The sequence below is a fragment of the Perca flavescens genome, chromosome 14 (assembly GCF_004354835.1).
Source record: "Perca flavescens isolate YP-PL-M2 chromosome 14, PFLA_1.0, whole genome shotgun sequence".
Lineage (NCBI taxonomy): Eukaryota > Metazoa > Chordata > Actinopteri > Perciformes > Percidae > Perca > Perca flavescens.
Window position 1 is genome coordinate 25,245,030 of NC_041344.1, and position 11,265 is coordinate 25,256,294.

The window sequence follows — 11,265 nt, forward strand, 5'->3', positions numbered from 1 at the left end:
CTTTTAGTCTTGTGTTACATTTGGGCAGCATCTCTGTGTAAGGCTGCAAATGTATTTTAGCAAAATATGTATAAAATTAACAAATCTTTGTCAAAAACGTACTCATCTTTGGGTATGTCTATAATCATACTTGAAACACAACATGCAATGTGACTGCGTTGTATTGTAGTCTGCCATTGGTGTTAAAATCATTACATCAGAAAAAAACCCACTTTGGTGCAAAATAGGCACTAATTGATTGTTCCTGTTGATTTTTTTCCCCTGCCCCCCACCTCTATTGAGGCTCTGCTGTAAATATGTCAACATGGTGTCTGCATCTGCATTGTCATCTGTGGGAAAAAAAGAAAAATGCAACACCAACCAAGGCCAACGCAGCTGTTCTTCACACAATTTTTAAGCTTTTGTTTTCCTTAAAAATCAGTTTGCAACACATTTTGGCTCCTTGACCATCGGAGTACACTGAAATGACATACACATTTGCTGTTGTTGCTCCAAACGTGATGTTTATTAATGTTTTATGTCTTTATTTTCTCAGCATTTATAAAGATGTTGTATCATAGTCAAGCTTTCCTGGTCAAGTAATGAATAAATTAATAATAAAAGAAATATGGACTTAATAATTCTTTCCAGATGACTGCCAACAGTCTTGTTTTTGTCCAAAGAGTACCCAACCCAGCACACTGTCTGAGAAACATTCCCGCTTCCTATCTGTTTTCCACAGCAGATGCGATGTTACAGTATCCTATCAGTGCAGCAGACTCCCAGGCACCCAGAGATACAGCACCCACACTCTGAGATAGATGGGCCTGCCAATCAGCCGAGCAGACTGCGGCCCAATCCTGGCGGCTCTGTGGTTCTCTCCCACAACAGTGTGACTCACACACCGAGCTTTGCAGTCAGTGGAGTGTATCAGCCTCCCTCTTCACAGGAAACGCTGCCACCGCTTCAACTTTTCCATCTCATTATGCACTTACATCCAGCTGCTAACAAACCCAGCAAATTAGCCGTGCAAAACGTGCGCCCAAAGTATGCGAAGAGCATGTTGACAACACAGACAGAAAATAGTTCCTGCGATGACACTGACGCTAGCTCATATGCAGGCATGATGTGTTAATGATTTTTTTTAAGACAGAAAGAGACAGAAGGGAAAAAAAAGACTTCAAGCTTCATGCAGACAAACATACCCTGCCTTTCTTACAATTATTTCCTTTTTAGGATGTTTCTTTAGGGGGTGACCTTTAAAGCTTACATTCAAGCCATTGCCAAATCAGTTGATACAAAGCTAATTAAGACGATCCGCTCCACACAACTCTCTCTGGATTTGTCAGTATGGCTGTGTTTACAAAATGGTGTTGTCTGGCGACTTTTGTGCGCAGAAACTTGATTGGAGATAATGACCTCTTCTAAAGAGTCCATCAAGTTTTTTAATCCTCTGTGTCCTCCTTGGCTACAAGTAACTGTGTGTGTGTGTGTGTGGGGTGGGGGGGGGGGGGAGGTTTTGGAACATCAACAGGCCAGTAAACACAGCATACAAGTGCTGCAAAACAAATATAATTCTGAGGACAAGTTGTGACTTAACCCTTGTGGTCCTTTGGGTCACCGGGACCCGAAGGACCACACAAGGATGATGTACTTCCGTTTATTTTGTTGAGAATTGCTCTCTAAACCCTGTCTCTTGTAAAGTAAGTAAGTAAAGTTTGTTTCCTAGCACATTTAAACACGTTTAAGCTGACCAAAATGCTGTACAAACAAGCACTAAGGTGCTGCATTATCCTTTGTTTTGTGACCCGAAGGACCACACAAGGGCTAGAGTAAGTGTGTGTTTGTCTCCATTAGGTGTCCCTCCTGTTGGTGTGCGAATTGGGAGATGAGATGAGTCACACTCGCAGCTGTGACTCATCTTCGCAAAGTAACACGATGTTCTCATTCAGGCAGAAATACAGACACACACACACAGCCCTGCACGCTGTACCCACAGCTACACCTCACACGCCAGATCTCGCAGGCAAATTATATGAATAAATTTTCATATTGCGCATGTAGTACTCACTTTTGCTAACTTCTAGTTAGGCTACACGTGCTGCTCTTGTTGTCATTCCTTGCTCGCAAAACACTGGCAAAAACCTTAAGTGATTTAAAGGTTTTATCTCTAAAATGTCACCTTTTCAGGAGTTCAACGTGTTTCAGTCCTGCTGTCAGAAATCAGGAATCACTTGTTAATGCCACTTAAGAGAGGATTTATTTTTATGAGTAGTTCATGCAATGTGTGGCTTGGAGAACCAAAACCTGACTTAAAGAAGCTTAAAGCAGCTAAAAGAAGAAGTAATCTTATTCTTCAGTGGGTCCAGCACTACATGCAACCCTTTTAACCCTTTTAAGAGCAATTTGATTGAACATAAATAAAGTTGTATTGATTGATTGATTAAATTCTTGCCATTGTGGAACAGATTGATTAAATGGAACCAAACACTAATAAAGCCTAATGCATTTAGGTATGCCAATCACAAGTTTATTGTTATGCACTAGTGACACTTGATCCTTATTTTATTCCATTATCTTCATCATAGCCAATAACACAACAAAACAATCAAACATCAATAGTAACATCCAATGGAATAGGGTGCAGTTAAGCAACAGGACATCATGATTATTCTATTTTTTTACATTTCTTTTCTAACGTGTACTATCTATTATTCAAGCTAATTTCATTAAACCGGAGGACCTGATCAAACAGGTGGACGTGACCCGCCGCTTCACCACTCACTGTGTGAGCCTGTACACAAAAACTCTGATTGGAGTGTAACTAAAGAGGGGGGAAGTGCTGGGCCAATCAGAAAAGAGTCTTTGTTCGGAGTTGAATATGGAGCACTTGAGGCCCAGCTGTTGCCTGGAGACACATTGCAAGCAATTACAGAGCCAGATTACAGTGGGGAGAAAATAGGTGATATTGTCAATGGGGCATGAATTGTGTGTGGGTGTGTCAGTGAGCGGGTGAGTACATATGCATCATGCATCAACATGTGTTGAGGGAACAGGAACAGCATTAGTGGAGATATGTGAAAATGTAGATATTGGTAATGTTTTTTTTTTTTTTTATCCTTAACCCTTCTTCTGCATGTGAGCGGCAAATTTAATGTCCTGCAATCCGTGTGCACGTGAATGGAAACATAGGTGTTCTATGTGATCTATGCAATATCATCACCTCATTTATATGTTTTAATTTTGTTTTATTAAAACAAATAGATGATCTATTTAGATCAAGTTCTGCTTTTGAAGCCAGATATGTCTTTAACATACTATGGCTGCCCCCTCTTAGTCGATTAGTCAACGAATCGGTCATTTTTGGTCCTAGTCGATTAAGATTTCTTTAGTCAATTAGTCGTTTTTATGCTTTTTTCGTGCTGAATGAATAAATTTCCAAGAAACGTATGAGCAAATCTCTGCTAAACACAAGATTAGTTGTGCTTTTGCATGATTCTTTGTGGAGAAACTCCAGATCTTACAGATCTGTCGATAACCAGCTTGGCTAGGCTAGCATTAGTCCGTCACAATACCTCCAGGAGCTTCTCTCTATTTTCTCTTTACTGTTCTGTTTGCACTCCCTGCTCACAATCTTCCTATCGGTCAGGTAGCCAATTAGCTTAGCCCGGTCGACAAAGGGTACAATGAGTTCATACAGTTTATTTGAATTACATATTTGTACCGTGGACTCCTCTCATAACTGTCTGCACCATTCCTCTTTTGTGGAGCAGTTTATCTGCTAACAGGACGGTTAACTAAAAGTGGATAGTGCAATATAGCTAATAAGCTATGATAACTTGCTCTATTTTTGTCTCTCAGGCTCTCCATCCCTTTAGAGGTGAGTGTTGCCAAGACGGCGCAAATTATTGTGTCAGAGTTGAACTCTACATGAAACATTTGCACAGATTATTTGATGATCACCCTTTTAAATCCTGGTGTTTCCCAGGTCTTTTTAGTCTAACTGCAATATCACAAAACAACCTCCATTTGAACAATTTGCATGCTAAAATGACACTTGGCTCCTTCAACACCAATGTTAAGACCAGGTAAAGGAGGCCCCAAGACTAGAACAAAAGCCTGTACACAATGTAGCTCAGCAGGCATACTTTTTAAGAAGTGGACTGCACAATTTCCACTTTCGACAGTGTGACGGGTATCTTCCCCTCTATACCTGGCGGCTTAGTGACCACATCCCCGGGATACCTAAATCCCTTACACTTTGACCATGACTCTTCTCTCCGTTCTCCTCCCCCCGGTCTGTGGAACAGCCTCTCTTTCAAGTTGGCCCTGGGGAGGATCCAAAAGACAACCCCCATCGCCGCCAGGGCCGAGCCGAAACAGCAGAGCCCGATCCCGGTTGCGGTGCTGAGGTGCAGCCCCCTGTTAAACCTGACAGCACGGCTGTCCAGGAAGAACAGTTCCCCCTCTCCGAACGACTCGATTTTATGAGGGGTGGAGTAACCGACTGACAGGCTGGCAATACCTGCAGTCAGGATCAGGAGACCCAGGACCAAGGACACCTGGAGCGACAGGGAGACAGAGAAAGAAACCAAACGTGGATTTATGTGCAGCCCCGGTCCTTTTTTTTTTTTCTACAGGGGGTCCTATTTTCTCAGTGCTCTTCACTTCTTGTTAGGAAAGGTCATTTTGTTGTCTGTGATGCAAAAAAATAAAAAATCCAAATTGCCAAATGGGCAGGGGGCTTACATGCAATCCCTCACCTTTACAAATACCACCACACCACTGCTTGCACTTCATCATACAGAGTTTAAAATGCACTGTTTGCACATTATAAAATAACTACAGAGATTTTTTTTTTTTTTTTTTTTTTTTTTTGAATTATTACACTGGTGAAGCTTAATGCTGGCAGGTGAAAACAATTAACAGGTGACACCATGTGTCACAGAGGTGGAACATCTCTCCCTGCAGCCGCCCTCCCCCCCGACCAACAGCGACGAGGACAGCAGTCCATGGGGAGTTTGGCAGTCTAATCTTGGAAATAAAAGGGGAAAAGAATCTTGAAATAAAGTTAAATACAATATTACAACTTTTCTTCAACTGGATCTTCATGTTTTGTTGAAAAGGGGAGTTCACTGAAGGCTTTCTCTATCACAGTAAGACTCAAAATAGCATGTAATTGAAATGCCTGATTGAAGATTACAATTATTGTTTGGGTTAAAATCTGTACGTTTGTTACGTTATTTCACTTCCGGTTACACACGTGACGCAGAACGTGACATATCTCCCCTGGTCGAACCCATGGTCTCATGGGTGAAGGTCCTGTATTTGTTGGATCCATCCACCACCCAACCTACCTCCTTACGTGGAATTTGGCTTTCTCTCTTATACATCGTCACCCTACTTCTTGCTTTGCTCCTGTCATGATAATACGGCCACTAGAGGGCACCGCCACTATAAACTGAAATATGGCTGGTAATTGCTGCTTGAACGACCGACTTATGGGGGTGTTTTTATTGTTTTTTTTCGGGGGAGGAGAGTCTCCGAAATACACAATACGTTTCACTAACAAATAATGTTCCTAACTTTACTAGGGAAACAGTTGTACATTTTTACTCCCCAACTTGTACATTAACTTTATCTATATCTGTTGAATCAGTTGTACATTTTATTTCCAAATTGTATATATTTTAAATATTGCTTGTGTAGTATTCAATTATTATTTAATGTATATTGTTTCCTATTATTTAATGTATACTCTGTATGTGTGCTGTGTGTCTGATATTTTTGCTGCTGCAACACCAATATTTCCCTTTTCTTTTGGGATCAATAAAAAAAAAATCTAAATCTAAATCTATCTAAATCTAATGCAAGATCAGCGAGAGAGGCTGAACAGTGAAAGTGCACCACCACATGATGGTGAGTGATGTCAGCAGAGTGGAGAGTGTAGCTGCTCTACCTTCCAGACTGCTGAGTTCCACCACAGGGCTGACCTCTGGCTCTGGGCGAACCCCGGATCCTCGGGGTCTCTCTCCCACATGGAGGACGAGCACTCCTCATAGAAGTGGTGCAGATAGGAACGAACCCCAAACTGAAGACAGCTAGAACCCACCTGGGAGGAGGTTGTGCACAAAGGGACCACATTAGGTCAGACACCGCCTACCAAGAGCCTGGGTCTGTCCGAGGTTTCTTCCTAAGAGGGAGTTTTTCCTCGCCACTGTCGCACTGCTTGCTCTTGAGGGAATTACTGTAATTGTTGGAATTGTTGGGGCTTTGTAAATTATAGAGTGTGGTCTAGTCCTACTCTATCTGTAAAGGGTCTCGAGATAACCTATGTTATGATTTGATACTATAAATAAAATTGAATTGAATTATATTACATGGGAGAAAAAAAAAGTCCTTACATAGTTTGGTAACACTTCACTTGAAGGTATCAATATAATCATGACATGACACTGTCATAACTACGACATGACACTGTCATGAACGTGTCTTACACGTTTTAAACAAGTCATAAACGTTTATGACTTCTGTCATTAAGTGTCATTGGGTTTTTGTCATGACAAGTTGACATTGTTTGGGATGTCTTTGTAATGACAACTTGACATTCATCAAAGTGACATTACCAGAGGATGTCTTTGTCACGACAGCTTGACATAATGTCATCCTGTTTAATGTCAAGTTGTCTTAATAAGGACACGCCAAAGAAATGTAATGTCAAGTTGTCATGACAAAGACATCTTCTGGTAATGTCATCCTGGTTAATGTCAAGTTGTCATTACAAAGACATCCCAAACAAATGCAATGTCAGCTTGTCATGACCAAGACATGACAATAAGTTTGTATTTCATTGGAACCCTATATGTACAAATGGTTTCCACTGAAATATGTGGGCTGTAATTTAAAGCGTATCAGATGTCCTCAGTCTATCTGCCCACTGTAGATCATACAACTATTTTAACTGTTATAAAATCAAATTAAACAAGATTTTCACCCAGGAAAAGCTCACCTCACTCCCGGAGGACTCTCCTCCTGAGCCAGAGACACAGGCCTCCGAGCACAGCGCCATCAGACCTTGCAGACTTGCAGTGAAAGAGAGAAACATTCTGTAGGTAACACATATTCAGAGCCCTGTACAGATTGATATGTACAGATGTTGTTGTAACACAAACACTGTTTATCTGCTGAATATGGATTTTCCTCTATAAAAGCCTCCATCCCTGAAGAAGGCTGGTTATAAATCTTGGCCTGTGTCGTCCGTCAGGTCGCACCGGTTATTGTTGCCGCATGTGAACGATTGACGGCTACTGTGGCCCTAGGTGGCTCTATTACCACCCACGGATGAGTCACACAGATGCAAGAGCGTGCAGACTCTATTCTTTCTTATACACATTTGCACACGTCTCTCTGTTGTTATTCTCCTGAGGCGGTTTGATTGATTGATTTCATTCGCTCGCCTTCAAACGGTTTCTCTTAGCGGCTCCACATGGCTGATCGCAGTCTGTACTGTACAGTGAGTTTAACCTGACTGCAATTTCAAACATAATCCTGACAAGCAAATCAGTAATCACCGACCGAGAACATCCTGCTCAGGTAGGCCACGTTAGGCTTGTACCCTTCTCGGTGGCCCAGATCTTGAACCAGACAGGATGAGTCGTTACCAAACTCTGTCCAATTAAACAAGCTTTTTGTGAGCCAGTGTGATTTGTGTTTACAAGCCCTGGTATGAATGGAAATTGTGGGGATATAAACAAAACTAATGCAAAAATGCGAGAAAAAAAAATAAACAAAAGAGCCTGCGTGTAATGGCACCAAATTGAAGAAAGCTAATTCAAACAGATAAACAAACTCTTCAATTTCATTTGGCTGTCATGAATTATTCCTAAATTACCTGCTGCTGTTTGAGCTTTTACCGTATTGAGTAAAGCTTTTAGAAACAGCATTTACAAAGAAAGCTAATTGTGGCCAGACTTCATCAACCTTAAACCTATATACAGGTATTGACATCCCATTTATTTTTGTCTGGTTTGTTTTTCCTTATAAAAGAAATGACCTGACCTTTCTGGATTTATTCATGCTGAATGTCAACACAATTAGAAAGATGGATTCACAAGAAAATGAGGTAGCAAAGTTCATTACGTAATACATCATTTCAATGGACAACTTTATGTGAGCACTGATTAGTGACTCCCGTGGTGGAGAGTAACTAAAAACATTTACTTTGGACTTAAGATTCAATTCAAAGATTCACATTATGATAAAGCCATAACATACAGCACATTGTTGAAAATAGAACCAATGGCTCCCAACAAAGCAGTGCCTAGTTGTAGCTGTAGTTTTCTGACTTTTCTCAAATCTTTGCTTTTATTATGAAATATTTTAAGTTTAAATATTGAAGTTTAGAGGGGAAATATGTCTTTGATGGAACTGATAATCAGCTCATGACCCCGCAAATTAATTTTTGAGACCCTTTGGATTGGATTGGACCCTAAATTGGGAACCACTTTACTAAAACTAGCTCCAACTCAAACAGCTACACCAGCAAAATATTGCTTATACATGGATCTATCAGCCTTAACAATCTAATAATGGCATACAGAATAACATCGTACTAAATGTTCTGCAAAACGAATACGTTTGATACTTTAAGTACATTTTGCTGATAGTACTGTGCTGTAGGCTACTATTACTTAGTATTTTTACACTTTGGCATTGACACTTTTATTTAAGTAAATAATCTGAGTACTTCTTTCACCAAAGCTGTTTAATATGCAATTATGCTTCTAAATAAATATGTGAACCGCTGACTGGTATACTATGATGGATTGGGCTCTTAAGTACCAAACTCATTGGTCTTGAATACTGAAGTGATTTCTTTATATTTCAGATGGCTTACAGATGGATTTCTGATCTTTGATGATCATAAAACGCATGAAACTTACTCTAATGCTTCTGCACGGTATCCTTTACTGATACAGTGGTACAACAGTTTTAGTCCCATAAAGACGACTGTTTAATCAGAGGAGCGCTGTCCATGGTACTAGTAAGTTTGCCCCAACTTTCGCTTCTGACTCAGAGGCGAGGGAAGCCCAAATACAGTAGAGCCCAGTTAAAAAAACAAAACACAAATTCACGCAATTTGTTTAACCCATTGGATCCTAACGCACCCCGAAAATGCAACAGGGTTTCTTTAGTGTCCCATACTAAAATTGTTTATTTTTTCTTCTATTTTAGCTTTGCTTCCCTAGTCTACCACTAAGACAATACATGTATTTTGATCACATCCTTTCACAACAGGCAGAATTAAAAGGCATGGCGGTCAGAAACTGATGGGCAGAAACTAACGGAACAGCAGTGAGTCATCGCGGCCATGTCACACTTTTCTCCATAGCACTTCATCTACAGCGGCTCACTTGCTTATTTTTCCTCCGCACCCGGAGCCTTCTCTCCTCTTCTCGCTCTAACCGAGTTTACAACGTGTGACGGACTCAGTCTTACCCCCCTGGCCGGAGTGCCCGCTCTTCTCACTGGGGATCCATGTGTTGTCCGACCGGTGGATCTCCAACGCTGCTGCTGATGTGAATCTGTCGAACGGAGACACTGAGCATGCGTGCAAATAGAGAGAAAAAAACTCTAGATAATACATGACACATGTCTGTTAACATCCCCATCTGGATCGGAGGGGTAATTTAAAGAGTTTCGTCCACAGTTAGTTTACTAAAAAGTTCTAAAGAGGTTTGTCACTTTTAAACACTTTGTAGATGACTTTAGTTTCTAAGGCAGATGGGGATTTTAAAAACCTATAATGCATATATGTAATACAGTGCATTGTTATGCAGTTAATCAAACACAATACAATGTGCTTTATTGCAACTCACGTTTCTGCATTAATAGTAATGATCAATATTATAATATACTGTATAATAATACAACAACTAATGAGCCTATTGGCTGCACAATGGGTACTTTTACTTTTATACTTTGTGTAGCCTATGTTTTTGTGGTTATACTTTCATACTTTCACTAAAGTAAGATTTGAAGTGCAGGACTTTAACTTGTAACCAAGTGTTTTTCTAAAGCATGGTATTAGTACATTTTCTTTAGTAAATATCTTTAGACTTCCTTTCCCACTGGTATCAATCAGTAGTATAACCCGACAACACTATTTGTTCTTTTAAATATTATTTCCAGAGTTGTTCAGAGTGAGTCAAAGTTGGCTTTATTCCTCAGTGCATCATATATATCTTCTACATAATATAATATAGCAATCACAGCAGAACTTTAAAATACTGCAGAAAAAAAACAGAAAATATATGTGTGTGTATAAGATTAAAGCATTAGCCACTCAACTGAGCTTTGGATACCAAAGAGTCACCGCCCGCCTAAAGGAATATTTAGCAGTTTTATATGAAAGCTGGATTAAGACTGCCTATATATTTATGACTTAGTCTAGGTGTAGCACTGCTGTCAGGTATTCAGCTAGGATGAGTGGTTTGGAACCTTTCCCCTGGCACATTGTCACCTGTCCAGATATTATCCCTTTGACGTTTGTCTAGTCTGAAGGGGTTTTGGTGTTTGGCCACAGGTGCTTTTAAATTGGTTCAAACTTTTGAATGACCTCGTCTTGAACCCTTGTCTTCTGCAAACTACCTCTAAATAGCAAGTCAGTTCACTTTTTTTCCAAACTGCCAATTGTTTTAACCTGCACCATGACAATGCCCCAAATTCATATAAAGAAATTGTTTTCTGGATTCAGTCCCTTTGCGTTGGACTTTGGGCTTTTTCACTTTGTAAACCTATAACGTGCACAAAAAAGATAGAACACAAAGAAAGGGAAAAGCCAAAAAGCATAATATGAGCCCTGGCTGTCAAAGTGCCATTTCAGCAATTTTACTAACAAAAGTAAGTTCCCTCATCATTTGGAGTTCTTCCACTCAGGGTTATCTTGGCTTGGAAACAAATTTACAAACAGAAGTGTAAAAAGGTTTGAAGGGGTTGTATTTACTGTTAGAGTTGAGCATTTACCAGGTAGGGTGGATGAAATGTTACTATAGCTTCTTGCATAACAGAAAATGTAAAGTTTTAGTGTTTTTGGAGCTTCAGTTTGTTAACTTCCACAACTTTATGAAAGTGCAACCCTAAATCCCCAAATTACTGTAATGCCCATGATTTAAAAAAAAGAAAAAAGTTGAGTGTGATCCACATACTTTTTGTGGGACATTGTCCCAGTTACATCTTTCTCGATGTCATCATGGCTTATTAAAATTCAGGATCCTAAATTTCAAT

The 11,265-nt window shown here is 40.1% G+C and overlaps 1 protein-coding gene across 1 annotated transcript; it reads right to left on the reverse strand.

The window, feature by feature from the left end:
* Positions 1–3,080: 3,080 nt before the first annotated feature.
* nrsn1l (neurensin 1-like) lies at positions 3,081–9,560 on the reverse strand. Its single transcript, XM_028598255.1, has 4 exons — positions 9,478–9,560; positions 6,989–7,061; positions 5,939–6,091; positions 3,081–4,541 (listed from the first exon to the last, which is right to left on the reverse strand). Exons 2-4 carry the CDS (start codon positions 7,046–7,048, stop codon positions 4,131–4,133), a joined length of 624 nt encoding a protein of 207 aa, XP_028454056.1. The 5' UTR covers positions 7,049–7,061; positions 9,478–9,560; the 3' UTR covers positions 3,081–4,130.
* Positions 9,561–11,265: the final 1,705 nt, after the last annotated feature.

Bases quoted from the DNA above. Each gene is read 5' to 3' on its own strand.
- nrsn1l (XM_028598255.1), bottom strand. From the start codon at position 7,048: ATGGCGCTGTGCTCGGAGGCCTGTGTCTCTGGCTCAGGAGGAGAGTCC. The intron at 6,092-6,988 runs GTGAGCTTTTCC...ACCTCCTCCCAG, and splicing joins GAGAGTCCTCCGGGAGTGAG to GTGGGTTCTAGCTGTCTTCA. The intron at 4,542-5,938 runs GTAGAGCAGCTA...CTGTCGCTCCAG, and splicing joins GGAACTCAGCAGTCTGGAAG to GTGTCCTTGGTCCTGGGTCT.